Source organism: Centroberyx affinis, unplaced genomic scaffold, assembly GCF_046629955.1.
Source record: "Centroberyx affinis isolate AG114_WGS23_722 - 3 ecotype Tasmania unplaced genomic scaffold, CSIRO-AGI_Caff_v1 ptg003324l_1, whole genome shotgun sequence".
Classification (NCBI taxonomy): Eukaryota; Metazoa; Chordata; class Actinopteri; order Beryciformes; family Berycidae; genus Centroberyx; species Centroberyx affinis.
In genome coordinates, this window is record NW_027281325.1 from 200,177 (window position 1) to 218,042 (window position 17,866).

Sequence of the window (17,866 nt, forward strand, 5' to 3'; positions counted from 1 at the left end):
ATGTTATACTGTCATTGTGAGATACAGTTCTGTATTATCTTTCCCTCTCCCAGTCCTGTGATGAGGCAGAGGATTTTGTCTTTGTATACTATGGATTTCCTTGTCCTCCTCCCATACGGGAAGAGTGCGCCAGCGCCAAGTGAGAGAGCAGTCCTTCTGTCTGAGGACATATTATGCTGTCATTGTGAAATACAGTTGTTCTTATCTTCCCTTGTGTCCTTCCCAGTCCTGTGCTGTGTACCAGAGTGAACGCTGTTTAACAATCTGGCAAGCAGTCATTCTGTACTTAGAGGTGCACAATTAATTGTGGGTAATCACATATTGCTATTTTAGTCTTCACAATAAATAACTGTAGAATATTGGCACCATTAAAGTATTTAATTTCAGGTGGAACGTTCAGTGTAGATGAAAATAGTCAAGATGTTGATCACAATATATACCAAAACAATAGCAAAGATATTCAGTTTACTGTCATAGAGGAGTAAAGAAACCAGAAAATATTCACATTTAAGAAGCTGGAATCAGAGAATTTTGACTTATTTTTCTTAAAAAATTACTCAAACCGATTAATCGATTATCAAATTAGTTGGCGATTAATTTAATAGTTGACAACTAATCGATTAATCGTTGCAGCTCTAGTCTATACCAATCCTCCATCTTCTTCTTCTTCTTTTAACTTTTCAAATCCATACACCATTTGCAGAGGGGTGACATTGAAATGGAATTTCATCTTTTGGTGAAAGTATCCAATGTAATCCAGCTCTATATATTATTTCTCTGTCTATTTAACCATCAGAAAGCAGTCTTTCTACATTAGATTTTATCCTGTAATTCTGAAATACAGTTGTTCTATATTATCTTGCTTGTTTTGCTCTCCCAGTCCCGTGGTGAGTTCCAGAGAAAACAATTAAACACTGGAAAGCAGTCTTTCTGTACTATGTGCCACCGTGTCTCTCTCCCATGCTGAAACACTGTGCCAGAGAAGATGTGGTCTATTTTAACACTCAGAAAACAATCATTCTATGCTAGAATATAGCACCCTGTCGCTGTGAAATAAAGTTGTTCTGTATCACCTTCCCCTGTGTCCCTCTCCCAGTCCCGTGGTGAGCGCCAGAGAAAACTCTATTAAACAATCTGAAAAGCACTTTTTCTGTGCCGGAGTGTATTATCCTGTCATTCTGAAATACTAGCAGTTCAGTATTATCTTCCTGTGTCTCCCTCGCCCAGGCTAAAGGAAAGCGCCAAGCAGGACTCAGACAAAGTCAAGAGCGTTAGCCTCGACCTCCAGAGGAAAGAAGACGACACTTCAGACCTCAGAGAGAAACTCGCCGACTCCAAGAAACAGATACAGCAGGTCCAGAAGGAGGTACAAACACTGCCGCTTCCTAATTATTCAAGTCCTATCTTCCTTTTAAGACACGAGTGAAAACTCCCCTCCATAAGCATTCAAGTGATAAGATTGCATTGCTCTCAGTATGCAGTAGTGATATTGTTAGTTTACTTTTGGGGGTTGCAGTATGGTTTCTGAATGTGGGTGGAAAAAAAACAGCAGTACTTACTGTAGCCGATTGCACCTTTGCGTTGTTTGTTGATTTTACAGCACTTTGTTAAAGGAATTGTTATACAAAGAAATTATTTATTATCATTATCACTGATTATTTCTTCATCATGGACAGCATTTTAAAGTAGTAGACTCAGGTAGTACTGTGTAGCAGCTTGTTGATTTGGTACCTAGGGCAAATTCTACATAATGCACCCCCGTTTGGCTCTTCTCTGCCTCTTATTAAAGGTCCCATATCATTAATTTTTCATGATTCTGTTTTCAAATTTACTATGGCTCAGGATGAGAATAATCTGTTTATGATGTTTTGGAAATAATTGTTGTTTAGTTAAAAGTTTAATTGAATGAGTTAAACTGAATGAATGTGAAGACTGAGTCCTCACAATACTGGACCCTGATTGGCTGACAGCAGCAGCTCCTGTTATTCAATTGATGTAAACCTGGGGTGCGTTCAATCGCCCCAAAATGTAGGAAGCAGGAACTTTAAACATCCATTCGAACATCCTGTTGCAAAGCGTTTGTTATTACGGGTTGCTATTGACTGACGGTGATGACGCATGACAGGCATTTGTATGTACCCAATGAAATCACCCCAAACTGTTTCAAACCTACCTAAAAAAGCCAGTGCAAAACGTTTCACACCGTTGGAAGCAAACGTTTTGCACCGTAGCAAAACGGTGCAAGGCTTGAACGTGGCCCTGCTGAGTGGAGGCTTTCCACTTCAAATGCTGCAAACTGGCCTGATTGGATGGATTTCACTCAATCAGGGCCAAGTCAAGTTATGATGCGTTTCCTTGAAAAAGAATGGATATTTGAAAATGCACTTTACTTTAAATGTAATCATTCAAACAGAATCACATTTTAACAATCTTCATTTAACTTCATTAAACATCTTTGATCATATATGGATACAAAGGGAGGAAAACTTGAATTCTATAATGTGCGGCCTTCAAAAGATAGAGCAGACTTTGGCATTTGCTACAAATAGAGGGGAGTGGGGAGGTTATTGCCAATGATTGCTCTATTCTGGATTCTCCTGTCATGTTTTACCTTTAATGGCTTTTGCTGAATATTTCTATAATGTTGCGTCACCATTTGTTTGCCTCCTGTCATTTCTATTTTTTTTAAAGAAACACGCTATGTAGACTGAGACTGACTGATTTATGAATTGATTGTGTTTCCTGAAGATCTCGACTATGAGAGACGAGGAGAAAAGTCTGAAGCAGAAGCTATCCGATGTGGAGAAATCCAGGAAGCAGCTTCAGTCTGACCTGGCCAACAGAGACAGGACCATCCAGCAGCTCAGAACAGTACGTTGTTGTGCAATCCAACTCACATATGACTCAACATTTTGTTTTAAACGGCGATGGAGGAGCCAAGCTAGTTTTAAAAAAATAAAAAGCTACTGAATAGAGTGGGAGGAGCTTTGTTCAGGAGTGGACTTTGACAACAAGCTATAGAAAAGAGGTGAAAAGTTGTTTTGTTGAAAGTTTCCCAATTCAGATTTTTTTCCATTTGTATGTGACATGTATCTGATGTTTTCTAATCAGTGTGAATAGCAAAATGCTGCATGGAGTCACATTTTTTTTCAATTCCCATCTGGACCACATGGTGGATATGAGCTATAAAATCAGATACCAAGGCATGTGACCTAGTCTACATGTGAACGCTCAAATCAGAATTTGTCAATGTTGGCATATTGCGCAGGACAAGAGAAAATTGTTATAAGTTTAGCGCCACAGCCCAAATACCAGACTTGATTGGTATTCAATTCAGGCAAAACTCAAAGGTACATACCATAACCAACTGTGCTGGAAACAAGCGGGAGAAGTGTAGGTACAAAAACAGATATGACGCCACATTGTTGTCAGATACAAGTTACATCCTGTAGATATGAACAGTCTAAGATACTATCTCAACTAAAGTCACATTGAGACAAGACAATAGCAGTGATAGAATCAGGCTTTTTCACAAGGCCACACTTCTTCCAGATGTATCCAGATAGCACCTGTGTAATGTGACTGTAAACTAAACCATATTACACTACAACTTAAACCTGCAATAAACGATATCAGACCTTATAACCAATCCTGAAACTAACATGTGCTATTTGGAGTTTTCAATGAGACATATTGATACTTTTCCACTGGACAGAAAGTCACCTTAGATCTGGGCTGAGAGATGAAGCACATGCCACAGGAGTTAATAAAAACACTTCCTCACCCACACTCTTTCCTCTGCCTCCACACACACTCTCAATCTCTCTATCTCCACCTTTTCAGTTTCAATCCATTTTTTCAGTTGAATGTTTTTTCTACTTCATATGTTTTTGCTTTGTAACTTTGTAGCACAAGGTCATCATGAAAAATGTAAGGATGTTTGTGTTCACAAGGCTTCTTTATCCAAGCACTGGTGTTTTGTTTTGTTTTTGGGTTTTTTTTTTACAAATTATTTAAAGATGATAAGAATTACTGTCTATTTCAATATTTCACCTATTTCATGCTATACTTAATCAAATGCCAGTTGAATGATGAAATGTCACAGATAGAAAACACAAAGCAGCCTTTTTCCTCACTGCACTTAAGAGCTTCATTCATTGAAAGAGCGCTTCCTACAGCTTTGCCATAGCTTTTCTACCAGAAAAAACCTTGGGGACGCTTAGTTTTTTCTTTTTTCTTTTTTTTTAAATGCAATGGAAAGATTTGTTCAAATTAAAACCCTTTTGTCACCTTTTTGCTCTCTCCCTATATCCTTGTGTAACTCTATCTCTTCTTCCCTCTCTCCTTCCTTTTTGTATCCCTCCATTCAGGAACAGTCCTCTGACTCCAAGTCTGATCAGACAGTGCAGCTCTATCAGAAGGCCTGCAAAGGTAAGAGAACAACTGTGTGTGTGTGTGTGTGTGTGTGTGTGTGTGTGTGTGTGTGTGTGGGGGGATTCACTAGAAGAAATGCATTTTGCCTACATCTGTGTAGAGTTCTGCCTTTGAAGTCAGCAGGGCCCTGACACTTCCCAATACTTTGTGATATGATATGAATGATCAATAAGCGAATGATACCTGGCAACAAATACAATGCCAGCCAATAAAGCAGAGTGCTTGCTACCACTGCAATGCAACAAAGCTTTGTTCCAGGGAGAGCAAACTGAATTACTGTTTACAAACTGAAAAACCTGATTCAAACCTGGAAGTAGTTTCACCCGGCTCAGTGTCACGGTCTTCATAGTTCTAATTCTCTGAGTTTGTCTTAGTATAGGAGTACAAATCTGTCTGTGGATGCAGTGTAGGAAATTAAAGTCTAGGGACATTTGTAAACTTTAGGGGCCACTTTTCAAAAATTGTAATTGGTGCAAAAATGTTGCTGTTTTTAACCTGATATGAGCCCAGATTAAAATACATGATCCCTCACTTGTGCCAACATGAGTAAATAAAAAGCCATATTAATGCTATTCCAAAGAGAAGTGTACAACCATCTGCATGTGCACAGAATACCAACTGTATGTGTGAGAGAGAAAGCAAATGGAAATTAAATTAAATCGGTAGCCAATTACCAAATAAAAGGATGGTTTAACGTATGATATTGACCTAAATTGGTAAATCTAAAATTATTATATATATATTGGGACAATTTCTCACCCCCCCCCCCCCCCCAGCCTGCATTCTGAGATTTCTTGGGCCGTTTCCCCATATATTTCCGATGCTATGTGGGTGCAGCAGAACACTTCCAGGGTGTCCTCACAGTTAGAGAGACTGTCCTGTAAGCAGAAGGTCCCAGATTCAATCCACCAGGACCCCAAGTGTCCTTTCTGCTTTAAGCGTCCTTGAGTAAAACACTGATCCAGCTCCAGGGCTTCTGCTCTGTGTCTGACCTCTGACCTCCCTGTGGAGAGGAGGTGAAAAGATGAATTTCTCCCTCAGGGATCAATATATAATCACTAAATATATTGCCCTGTAGGGGCCAGGGTGACTGGTTGTTTTTTAGCTGTACACTACCAGACAAAAGTTTGGACACTGACTGAGTGTTCTCTGTTTTTCATTCCCTTAAAGCCATTTTGATCTAAAGGCTTCTGCTGAAATTTGTTTCTTAAATAAAATAGTGAAGTAAATAAATAGTGAAGTTGATCCTATGTATGAATTTCTTTCCAAAGCCTTTGCCTTTCCATCAAGGCAAAGGGCGGCTACTTTAAAGAATTTAAAATATAAGATAGTTTTGCTTTGTTTAACGCTTTTTTAGTCACTGCATAATTGCATTTGTGTTATTTCATAGTTTTTATGTCTCTGCTATTATTCTAAAATATGAAATATAGTAGAAACAAAGACTATCTTTTTACTCTGTGTATGTGTGTGTGTGTTTGTTCCAGACCTGGAAGCCAAGCAGCGTGTGTTGGAGGATATGCGTTTGGCTCTGACGGAGCAGGAGGAGACGCAGGAGCAGATGGAGCAGGTCCTGGAGGAGAAACTAGACCTCATCCAGGAACTAACCGATGGTAAGGAACAGGGTCCGAAATTAACACCCGCCGAGCGCTAGTGTCGGTCGGAATGATCTTCCCCTCCCACTTCCTGCAATGCTGCTCTTTTTATCGCCGCCCGTTAAAGGCTTACAACACTAAGGACAGGATTTGCAGCATAAAAAGAGATGTAGTTGAATTTAGCAGTCTAACATAATAATAATAATGTCAAATAATAGCAGTATATGCCAGAGACAGCAGGTATCATTTTGTGTCTGCAAATGTGTGCTTGAATGAGGAAATGCATGCATGCTTAAAGGCAGGGCTGGGCGATAATTCAATATTATTGTTTGTCGTCTTTCAGTGGAATCATATCGTGATGATATGAAGATATTTTAATATCGTGACACACATTTCTGCTGTCTAAATTGATGATGACAAGCAAATTTTACTTAAAAACTCATAAAATGAGGTATGGTTGGAATATTATTTGAATATTTCTGTTTTGTTTGACATCACACCTAACATTACCATTCGGTTCAATGAGATGAACATTAATTTGATTATTTAACGTGATTTTGCATAAATGAACCATATCGTGATATATATATTGATATCGAGAAAAATCCTTACGATTATCGTGATATTGATTTCAACCATATCACCGAGCCCTACTTAAAGGGAATGTTCAGTGTTTTTCAGCCTAAAACACTAAGAGGGAACTGGTGCCAATTTCTTAGCATCAAAACCTCTGGCGTGAAAACTTTGTGATGGATTGTGTTGACACTAGGGTCTCATCTCGTCGTTGTCTTGTCCTCTTCCCACCATTTCAGAGGTGGAGAAACTGAAAACGATGTTACACGAGCAAGACGGCGGGAAAGGCACGCCCCCTCAGAGAGACAGCCAATCAGATGACCTCAAACTGGCCAAACAGGAAGCTGCCCGGGCTCAGGACAGCTTGAAGGTACTGAAGGGAGGTGCTTCTTAAATCCCCCGACACACACACACACACACACACACACACACACGCACATATACACACACATACACACCAACCCCCGATTGATGGGCATTTGACCAGCACACCTCCAACTAGAAATGTGTGTGACAAATTCAGTTGCATCATGTTGAAAATCCTTCATCTTTGTCAGAGCAAATCCTAAGCATTAACATTTTTTTTTTTTTCCCCATTCAAATGCTGAAAAAGAAGTGTAGAAAAAGCTGTATCTGCCCATAATGCAATTCATATCGCAATTCCAATTTCCAGCCCATAAAAAAAAAATGGCATTAACTTTTTGTCAGTGTCATTTTGTGTCTAGCTCTACAGAGATCCCTCACAATGGACAGATTTAAATTCAATCATTATAAAAAGGGTAAATGAAAATGTAATACATTATACCAGTCTTCATATTTGTTGGTTGCTATGTGAGGAACTGCTAAACTGGTCTTTAACCATCTTCCCTTCAGTGACTGTATACTGTGTTTAAAGATGGGTTATAACCAGGACCTTTTTGATCACCAGCCAATATGGGTACTAGATTTTAAAGTTACCAGCCAATCGGAATTTCCACTAGCCAAAATGTTTTTCTTGAAATAAACCAGATTATGAGTGCCACTGGGTTAATTTAAGCATAAGTATTACTAAAAATAACAGATATAGCATAATAAATCTATAAATTACAGTATTTCACTGATATTCATAAATTGCGTTGATTTCAAATTGCGTGGATTTCATCGATACGAGGCTCTTAACGGCGACACTGTCCTCCAAAACACCTGTCTTGGCTTGATTGTCAAGTTCTGGAGGTGGCTCTTCGCAGTTTTCGTGGTCTTTGACACTCACGACCCAATCGCCATTTGGCATTAAATGTCCTCATTTTCGCCTTCTCCCCTCCTTTGTTTTCATTTTATCCTCAGTGTTGCTCAGAAAGTCGCTAGAAGTCGCCAGATGACGTCATACGATAATTTGCATATCAATAATGCTGTACTTTTTATGCACGCCACGGCTGCATAAGTGCTGTCTCTGCCCACCCGGGCCAGTTTCGGTGTACGCCGGTAGCAATTACAAGTGGACCCTATCCTACAGTCCCTGCTCTCAGCAGAGGGAGGAGCTATGCTGTGTGTGGGAAACAGTGTGATCATCAGAACTCTCTGGATTAGACAAGCAAGTAGAGAAAACCGGCATCAGCCGTACCAATTTATTGCCAAATGCTTTGGGATTCAACACATTAACATTGCTTCCCATGGTCAGAAAAAGTCACCAGATTTATCACTAGACGCTTTTGAGAAATAAAGTCACCAGGGGGGTCTGAAAAGTCGCCAAGTTGGCAACACTGCTTTGTATACTCGCGATCTCGTGCAATCGATTCTACCACACAGCCTGCTTCAAATATTTAGAGCTTGGTTCATCACCAGCCAAATTGGCAAGTAACTTTACAATGTTACCTGCCACAGTAAATTTTTACCTGCATTTGGCGGGTTGGCGGATGTTAATTTCAAGCCCTGGTTATAACCAATGGTATGTGTGTGTGTGTGTGTGTGCGCAGCTGTCTGCCGAGAAGCACCAAGCTGACCGCAGGAAGTGGCTGGAGGAGAAGATGGCTCTGATTGGCCAAGCTAAAGAAGCGGAGGACAAGCGGAACCAGGAGATGAGGAAGTTTGCTGATGACAGGGAACGCCACGCTCGGCAGCAGAGCCAGCTGGTAAGAGCGGCCCAAGACTTGAACCGAATGCTGTGTTTTGTATTGGAACGCTGCCTTGTTAGAACATATGATAGCACGTATTTCAAGTGGATGAAATTAGCTATTAGCCTGTTGTACCCTTGATTAAAGCAGAAATCATCCTGTTCATATGTGTCTAGAATCAATGAGGTTTACTGACGGTTTACTTTTGCTTGTGACCGGATTGTCACCGGTAGTGCTGAAATGATTAGTTAATTAATCGATTAGTTGATCTACAGAAAATTAATCGATTGTCATTTTGATACTTGATTAAACGTTTTGTAAAATATATTTATTTATCAAGTAAAAATACCGAACATTTTCTGGTTACAGCTTCACAAATGTTAAGATTTGCTGCTTTTCTCATAAAATGAATGCTAGGTGTTTTTTTGGCTGCTGGTCAGACGAAGTGAGAAATTTGAAGACATTGCTTTGGGTTCTGGTAACCTGTGATGGACATTTGTCATTGTTTTGGACATTTTGTAGATCAGTCAATTAATCTAAAAAAAATAATCGATAATAAAAATAAATGTTATTTGCAGTCACTGGTATGAATCCCTGGCCTGACATGGGTGGGGAAAGTGAGTGAGTAACGCTGACCAGTACAACCACAGTCTTCTCTGTTTGTCACTGGGAGCTTCTAACAGTCTGCTACTGTTGGCTGATGAGCAGCTCCACTGGAGCACTTAACCCCTCATTGCGCACACACACACACACACACACACACACACACACACTCTACTGCTTTCTCTCTTTCTCAATCACACTATCACACATAATTCCTCTTTCCCACCGTAGCCCCATCTCTCTCTTCCTCTCTCTTTGTCTCTCTTCCACTCTCTTACTCTCTGTCTTTCTCCCTCTGTCTCTCTCTCTCTCATCCTCTCTGGCTTTCTCCCTCTCTCTCGCTCTCGCACTCTTCACACACACACACTCACATATCCCCTCTCACCATGTGTTACATGTATCTCTCTCTCTCTCACCTACTCTGTAATCCCTCTCACTTTCTAATTCTCTCCACACACACATCACGTCTCACCATGTGTTTTTACACAATCTCTCTCTCTATGCATCCTCTCTCCCACACACACATACACACACCTCCAGCACTTCTGTTTTTTACACGTACATTTCCCTCTTCGCAGGAGTCCCTGTCGTCCCAGCTGGCCGAGAAGGAGCAGACCATGGAGAGTTGGAGGCAGGAGAGAAACAGTCTGGTCGCAGCGCTGGAGGTCCAGCTCCAGAAGCTTCTCTCCAGCAACGCAGACAAAGACAAACTCATCCAGCAACTGCGCCACACTGACACCCAACCGCCACAAGAGGTCAGTGTGACATAAAGACAGGAACAGACCTGGGGACGGCATAATGAAGGTGACAGTTATCAGAACTGCCCGCTCTTTCCGTGAAGTAGACTGACCATGTGAATTCAGGTGAAAGCTCAGATTCTTTTTTGGTTTTACCTGTTAAATCTACTTCAGTCATGACAGGTGAGATGGAGATGAAGGAAGAGGGAGGGAAGAGACAGGTTAAAGAATGTTGTTTAAGCCTAAGGGACAACTGAGACATGGGATGGGAAAAAGGGTCTCAATGTTCCTTAAAGTGATGTTGAACTTTGATAGTAGCTTGGGTTGTGTTGCTCCCTGGCCATGATATAACCCAAAAATCTGTGATTCTCTGTTATCTGTTGCTCCAGTGCTCCAGTAGAGGAGATAGGAGAATTGTGATAGGAGATAGGAGAATCGCCGATTTTTGGGTTATATCATGGCCAGGTGCTATAATGTTTCAGAGCACATGGCTCTTCATGTAACAATCCCCAGGATGTCCAAAAAAAGAAAAGAAAAATACATTTTAAAAAAATCCACTGGACTTACAATGAAGAGTTGAAGATGTTTCACCACTCATCTGAGAGGCTTCATCAGTTCTGCTTAGTGGTGGGGAATTGCCCTTCATTTAACCTCTGTGGGTGATTCACACCGTACAGTCACATGTGAGTCACTGAGGTCACATGACAGTCATGTGAGAGTTGTTAGTCACATGAGTGGAGGTGTGAATAGGTGTGAAACTGCCGTGGTAAGATGCTGAAACACAGTTTTGCTCCTGTGGTGACGTCCCTCCTCCAGGTTGTGAATGGGAGTAAGCTGCTGTGTTTGTGAATCTCCAAGATCTGATGTTATGAGTGTTATACGTAGCGGACAGGTGATGTCGCAGTCCCCCCCCCCCCCCCCCTCCTCTGTTTAGTTAAAGTAGCTCCAGTTTGATGTACACTCACCGAGCACTTTATTAGGAACACCATACTAATACTGGGTAGGTATCAGCTTTCAGCTCAGTGGCAACCGGCCACCAAAGCTACATCCGCCTCAAGGTTCAAAGTGTTGCATTCCGGGATGCTTTTCTGCTCACCACAGTTGTAAAGAGGTTATCTGAGTTACTGAAGCCTTTCTGTCAGCTCCAACCAGTCTGGCCGTTCTCCTCTGACCTCTCTCATCAACAAGGCGTTTCCGTCCGCAGAACCGCCGCTCACTGGATGTTTTTTGTTTTTCGTACCATTCTGTGTAAACTCTAGAGACTGTTGTGTCTGAAAATCCCAGGAGATCAGCAGTTTCAGAAATACTCAAACCAGCCCGTCTGGTACCAACAGCCATGCCACGGTCAAAGTCACTGAGATCACATTTTTCCCCATTCTGATGTTTGATGTGAACGTTACCTGAAGCTGCTGACCTGTATCTACCTGATCCTATGCATTGCACTGCCTGCCACATGATTGGCCGATAGGATAATTGCATGAATAAGCAGGTTTACAGGTGTTCTTAATAAAGTGCTCGGTGAGTGTATATTGCATTACATTATGTAATTTAGCAGACACTTTTGTCCAAAGCGACTTAGAATAAGTACATTTCCAGCTTGATATTCAGACTGAATGGCCATTTCGTTCCCACTCCTTTATTCAGTCTGAGATTGCCTCCATGTTATCTGTTTTCTGTGTGGGGTTTCCCTGAACCAATCACTAGTGACTGACGTTTCCTGCCGCTCTGACGTTATTTTTAGTCACACTGATGCTGGGTGTATTTTCTAACTTTACCAAGAATATCGGTCGTTTTTGACAAAAATATTGTCTTTGCAAAGACAATATGTTGGTTAAGGAGTGATTTCAACAAATATTCTTCCGCCGAAGCGGCAATGAAAAACCGTTGCACCAACGGTCCAAACTTTAATCCCACCGAAAAAGGCACTGATTGGCCCCATTGTTTATCCAATCGAGAAATTGCAGTTGCATAGGGCAACACCAGACTCTCTGAATTGCTCGACCAAATCTGAAGAGTGGGCGGGTCGCGATTCAGGAGTCTGGAACCAGGTTAGTACATTTCATCAACCGTATATCACAGTCTTCATCAGCTAAGCCTTCAATAGGAATACGTCTTCTGTGTACATTATGATCCTCGAAGCTGTGTTTCTTTTGCTGTAGGTGAGTGTAAACCGCTGAGTCTGAATCTATACAGACAAATCCCCACGATTTTCCCTGGCTTGTAAACAGGGTGTGGTGGTACAACAAAACCTTGAATTAGACCTTGATAGGAAAGGTGGTGAAAGAATCTCTCAGCCAGCAATATCTATTGAATCCCTTTCAGAACCACTAAAAAGGAAAAGCCAGTGTTAGAACTCATTCTGGTTATCCATCAAACACACAGTCACTTCAAAACCCTTCATCCGCCCACAAAGCACTTCACAGTAATAAGAATGTGACACTTCATTGATTCCTGTAGGGAGATTCCACAGAGGGTCGACTACAGAACAGATAGGGAGCTGGTAGGTTCAGTGTCTTGTGCTCAAGGACACTTCAGCAGGGCGGATGTTTTCCGATGTTTTTGTCCTCCGGGTGAAGGGCGGTGTCCCCCCGAAAGACCCGGCACTGCACCATCATACAGAACCTCTCTCCTCGGGGCCTGCAACTTGGGATGTGAAGTCTATTTTGTCATGGTTGACTTTTCAGTGCTTGGTCTAAATGTCTGTTGGAATTTTCAGCGTGTGCTAAAAGTGACAAATGTTAAAGCAGGTTATGGATAAAATGAATCACTTCCGTCACTCCCTACTCTCTACGGTACTGATGTCGATTTTCTCAGTTCGGCTTCTGCACAAATGTTGTCCTACCAGGTCATCTTCCTGGTTTGCAGAAATAGCTGAATGCTTTTTTTAGCTGATTCAGTATTGTTGCCGTGAAGCCGTGACACCTCTGTTCCACATACCTTAATTTGACAAGATTTTGCTATACTCTTGAAATTTGCCCACACTGCGCTTTTGTGTGGCTTTGATAATGACAAATATGCTACCATCGTTGCTACGCAGCTATCCAAGGATGAGTACAAAACACACAGAGCGTGAAGGGTACGGGCAACAATTCACTGATTTTAATCGATCTGGCGGGCTTAATGTCTAGGATGTGGCTGCAACTTGTTTCTGGTAGAGGTTGGGAGGGAATTGCAGCCATATCGATGCAGGCTTCTCTATTGGAAAGCCTGATATGACTATCTATAACTTTATTTGTCCCTGGAGGGCAATTGGTTGGAGGGCAAGACACAAAACAGACATCGATACAAAACTATTAAGTACAAAACACCTAGGTAGGGTACATCAAACGGGGGGGGGGGGATGAATGTTGACCTTCCCAATCAAAGAATTGCATACAAAAATAAAGTGCCAAAGTGCTTACGCAAATAAAACACGAATAAAGTGCTGAATTCCGGGACATCAGTTACAAGATCAACATGTCACCAATATAAATACAACATGAATATGTAAATACAATATAACAGCCTTATGTAAACAACATAACCGACTCCTAATAATGTAATTTACTCCTTGTGTTTCCTTCCTTTCAAGTCCACATGCTTCTCTCTGCCGGTGTTGTCAGCCCTTTCCTCCACTCTCCGCTCAAAGAAACCAAACTTTTCCCCCCTCCCCACCCTGCTCCTCTGCCCATTGTTTTGTCAAGGATGATAACCGACAATACATTACAACCATACAACTCACAAAACACTTATAAATCACAAGTGTGGATCCACATTGTTTTGTTTTTTTTATAGTAAAAATGGAAAACATGATGGGAATATGCAGAACTTGCTGAGCAGCGGTGAAATTTACAGATAGCAGAACTAACCTTGCAACCCATTCTATGAGACTGTGAGACAGCAGTAGTGCTAGAAAAAGCTTTCAAGATGTTCTTCCACGCTCCACTCGCCAGCAGCTCTGTACGGTCAAAAGCGATTACCGAAGCCATACATAAACGTAACAGCAAGGCATTATTAATCAACGGTGGCCTGTTTGAAAGGATTATTCTGAGTTGAATATTGAGTTGATTCATTGTTTTTATTATCAACAAATGAGATTACAAATAGGATGTTATCATGGTCAGCAAAATGTGTAAGAGATCATTTTAATATACATCTTCCTCACACACACACAACTGGATTGATTTATGCCTAAAGATTCCTTCTTGCAACCAGTGGCAAAATTATAGAAGTAAAATGTAACTGTTTGCACTATGTTGAATCACATCGTATTGTATTGGCCACTTTCATAAACCAATAGCAGTTTGTTAGTATCTACTGCAGATGTGTCATTTCATTTCATTTATACATGTAAAGACATTCCTGGTTTCACCTTTTTGGCAGTATTTCACTCCACGGCAAAAACGGATTGTGCCCCAGGATCCCGCATGCCACTTTTGTCACTCAAATCCAATATGATTCATTTTTACAGGGTGACATTAGGGTTCGGGGCCATAGTCATGGTGCATTGGGGGCAGTTCCATCATGTATTTCACACACAGTCCAACCTTTCCACAGCTTTCTAGTGATTAAGTTGTCTTGTACACTTGCCTGGATATATTGATTGTGACTACCTGGGTTTGCGTGCTGGCTCAGGCTGTCTTATGTGCTTCTGTTTTTCTCCCTTGAGAAATGCATTGTACTACTTTCTATAGCCAAAATCCTGCAAACGCTATTACGTCTGTTATTATTTCTGTGTTAACAAGTCTAGTGTTTTGGTGATCTACTCACAGAATCACCGACGCAGAACCGTAAATACTCTCACCGCCGTAGGCTTCTATGCTGTAGCTATGGCGGCAATTCGACGCAGAAGTATAATTTGACCTTTAATGCTGATTGGTTGAGCAGTAGAAACAGCTCTACCTGAACAGGGCTGGCATGAAGGTGTGTAGCCTTTAATTGGATCAGGTGTACAAGAGTAAAGATGGAACAAAAACCTTCAGGACAGGGATTAAGAACTTGAGGACTGGGTTGGGAAACGCTTCACTAGGCCTCCGTGTAATGTCCTGTTCTGCACGTACAGACAAATTTGTACTCATATTCAAGTTCAAGTTCAAACTTATTTCTATAGCCCTAGGACTTTACAGAGAATGAGCCTAACTAGATCTAACTGATCAACAATCAACCACAGAGTGATATAGGACAAACAAAAAGAAGCAGAACCAAACCTAAGACTCACAAAAGCAGATTTTAGCAACACAGAACAGTCTACCTATTCTGCATAGCCTAACCTAGCAGCACCACCAGCCTTAGACCCTTGAAGCATTCAAGAAAAAACCTCCAAGGAAACCTTATTAACAAAAAACAATGTTAAGAAACATTGGGTGGGGTGAGTCACAGAGGGATCCCCCACTGGGACGGCTGAGCAGTTACAATAACATGGACAATGACAATGACATGAAAAACCGAAAAGCAAAATGCAGCAGAGAGATTCAAACACGATCAAAGCCTTGGACCTGTAATAGCTGCGACATTGAGGGTTCTGAAACTATTTTAAGCGTTCAATAATTTAGTTTGTACTTCCTGGAACCAAATTTTGTTGCTAAGCAATATTAGCCAGAACTCTGCTTACAGACCGGTATTGTTTTTGTTGCCAGGCAACATGAGCTTAATGAACATTCTATCAGAAAGTATTGGGAAGGGTCAGTTCCCTGCTGGTTTCTGTGGCAGGGCTCGTAGGTGATAGATGGCTCTCCACCAGTATTTGCTCACACACAAGTATGGTACATTTGCTCAGGTGCGTTCACTTACACATACATGCAGACACACACGAACACACAATTTAAATTTGCATCCATTGAATTAAATTATCATTTATACAGGATTCAGACATTAAAATGATTCAACATAGTTCAAGAATACAGATACACATACTCAAGATTCACATCAGCTTTATTGTCATGATAGGAAAGGAAACCGTGTTGCCAAAGCAATACGATGCTTCAAGTAACACTGCAATCAGTAACCAATGTTTTCAGTACATAACCATATCAATATCAACAATTATAACAACAATATAATCAAAATCTATTTAACAACAATTCAATTCAGGCATTTAACACACATGGTGAACAAACCAAAGTATCACAGCAAAGATTCATATCTAGATTCATATCTACACACATCTTCTTACCTTAGTAGGCCTTCTGATAGAGTGATCAGACCCCATTTACACTTGGCATTAACAGGCATCCTCGGCTATCAGACTGTAATTGGATAGAGCAAAAAGGCGTAAAATCAGGTGTAAATGCACCCAACAAACATGGAAGATCTGATCAGCAGAGCGAAAACGCAATTTGTCTCCAGTCTACACAGCAACTACAGACACAGAAATAAACTTTTGCGTGTGGATCCAACCAGGAAACACATGCAAATAAAAACAGCCGTCAGGCAGCTCAGATCGTAACGCACTTGTTAAAAAACATACTTGCCTACTTATTGCGTACTTTTAAGGATGCATGTGGATGAGAAACAAGCCAGTCAAGGTGTTAACTGTCAATTCTAATGGTTGTAAATATTCAGAGATGACAGGATGTGACTGACAATCTCTTATTTTGATTTCAATGTGTATAGCAGAGATGCATCCTATTTTCTATTATTATTATTTTTTATGCATTTAAGAGAAACTGTTGCAGGACAGTCTTTCTAACCATCAGGGTGTTTTACTCTGAGTCCCAAACGTCATGAGTGGAGAAAAGTCTCCACTGTTTATTACTAGGAACAAGGCAAAGTTGCAGGAAATGGAAAATATGAAAAACAAGTAAAATTATAGATGGACCTGTCACCACAAAAACCTGTTGTACTTTTTCAGTTATTGCTTGGTGATTCTCTGTCACAGATCATTCAAGCGACACAGGAATATTGAGCTGCAGCTTTGACCCTTTGGCACTTGTTATAGTTGGTTGCTTGTAATGTTGGCAGTACGGGAATTTAATCTTATTCTACCGTTGCGCTCATGGTACGTCTCTTTGGATAAGAGCGTCAGTGAAAAGCCTAAAATGTTGGAGGGCGGGGGGGGGAAACGTCACCGCCAAAAATAATCTTCCCTGTCGATTAACTGTTCCAGAGTGGCGGCGGTGTTGGTGTGGCGGAGCTGCAGGACGCTCTGTCTGAAAGAGACTCAGAGATTTTACGACTGAGGGAGGAGCTCAAGGCCTCGACGGACAAACGCAGCGAGACGGCCACACAGGTTAGACTCACTTTTATCTCATTTTTCATCCAGGGAGGGGCTTTGCTTGAACACACATGCTCTCTTTCGGCAACACCCAGCTTTGCATTCATATAGTTACACACATTCACATTCGAGAGCTTACTTTAAGATTGGGATTGAGATTAAGAGATTAAGATTGCATTTTATTGTCCATTTTCATGGAAATTTGTTTTGCGAGCAACACCTTCTTATTCAGTGTTCCCCACCTTAGAAGGTAGGATTTATATTCTATGTGTTTGTGTGTTTGTCTTTGTCTGTCTGTTGGTCTTATCTGTTGGTCCATCCATCAATTTGTTTTTAAGTGTCTATCAATTCAGTTCATGTATGCTTTACTGGCATGAATGGAAGTGAACCAATCGGGGTCAGAAATAATACAGGCTCTGCAAAGATGCCTCATCAAAGTTTGTAAAATGCTTGTGAGTTTAAAAATGAGGTGGAAAAAAGCCCCTGATAAATAGGAGTGTTTTTTTGCATTCACCCTGTTCAAATTTCTTTCAGTGAAGTTGTCAAATATTCACATTAATGCAACAACTGTCCCCACTGTGAGCCTGCTGTGTGAACCACTTGTAATTTTTGGGGTGGAATTTGTCTTGGGGAAGAGGTGGAGGT

At 41.1% G+C, this 17,866-nt stretch overlaps 1 protein-coding gene across 1 annotated transcript in view; it reads left to right on the top strand.

Moving 5' to 3' along the window:
* kif20ba (kinesin family member 20Ba) overlaps window positions 1-17,866 on the top strand; it is an 81,776-nt gene that overhangs the window by 28,373 nt on the left and 35,537 nt on the right. Inside the window, exons 24-31 of the mRNA XM_071538660.1 lie at window positions 1,228-1,366; window positions 2,749-2,871; window positions 4,371-4,431; window positions 5,919-6,044; window positions 6,839-6,969; window positions 8,552-8,707; window positions 9,871-10,053; window positions 17,114-17,236. Coding sequence (XP_071394761.1) covers window positions 1,228-1,366; window positions 2,749-2,871; window positions 4,371-4,431; window positions 5,919-6,044; window positions 6,839-6,969; window positions 8,552-8,707; window positions 9,871-10,053; window positions 17,114-17,236 — 1,042 coding nt within the window. The remainder of the gene's footprint in view (window positions 1-1,227; window positions 1,367-2,748; window positions 2,872-4,370; window positions 4,432-5,918; window positions 6,045-6,838; window positions 6,970-8,551; window positions 8,708-9,870; window positions 10,054-17,113; window positions 17,237-17,866) is intronic.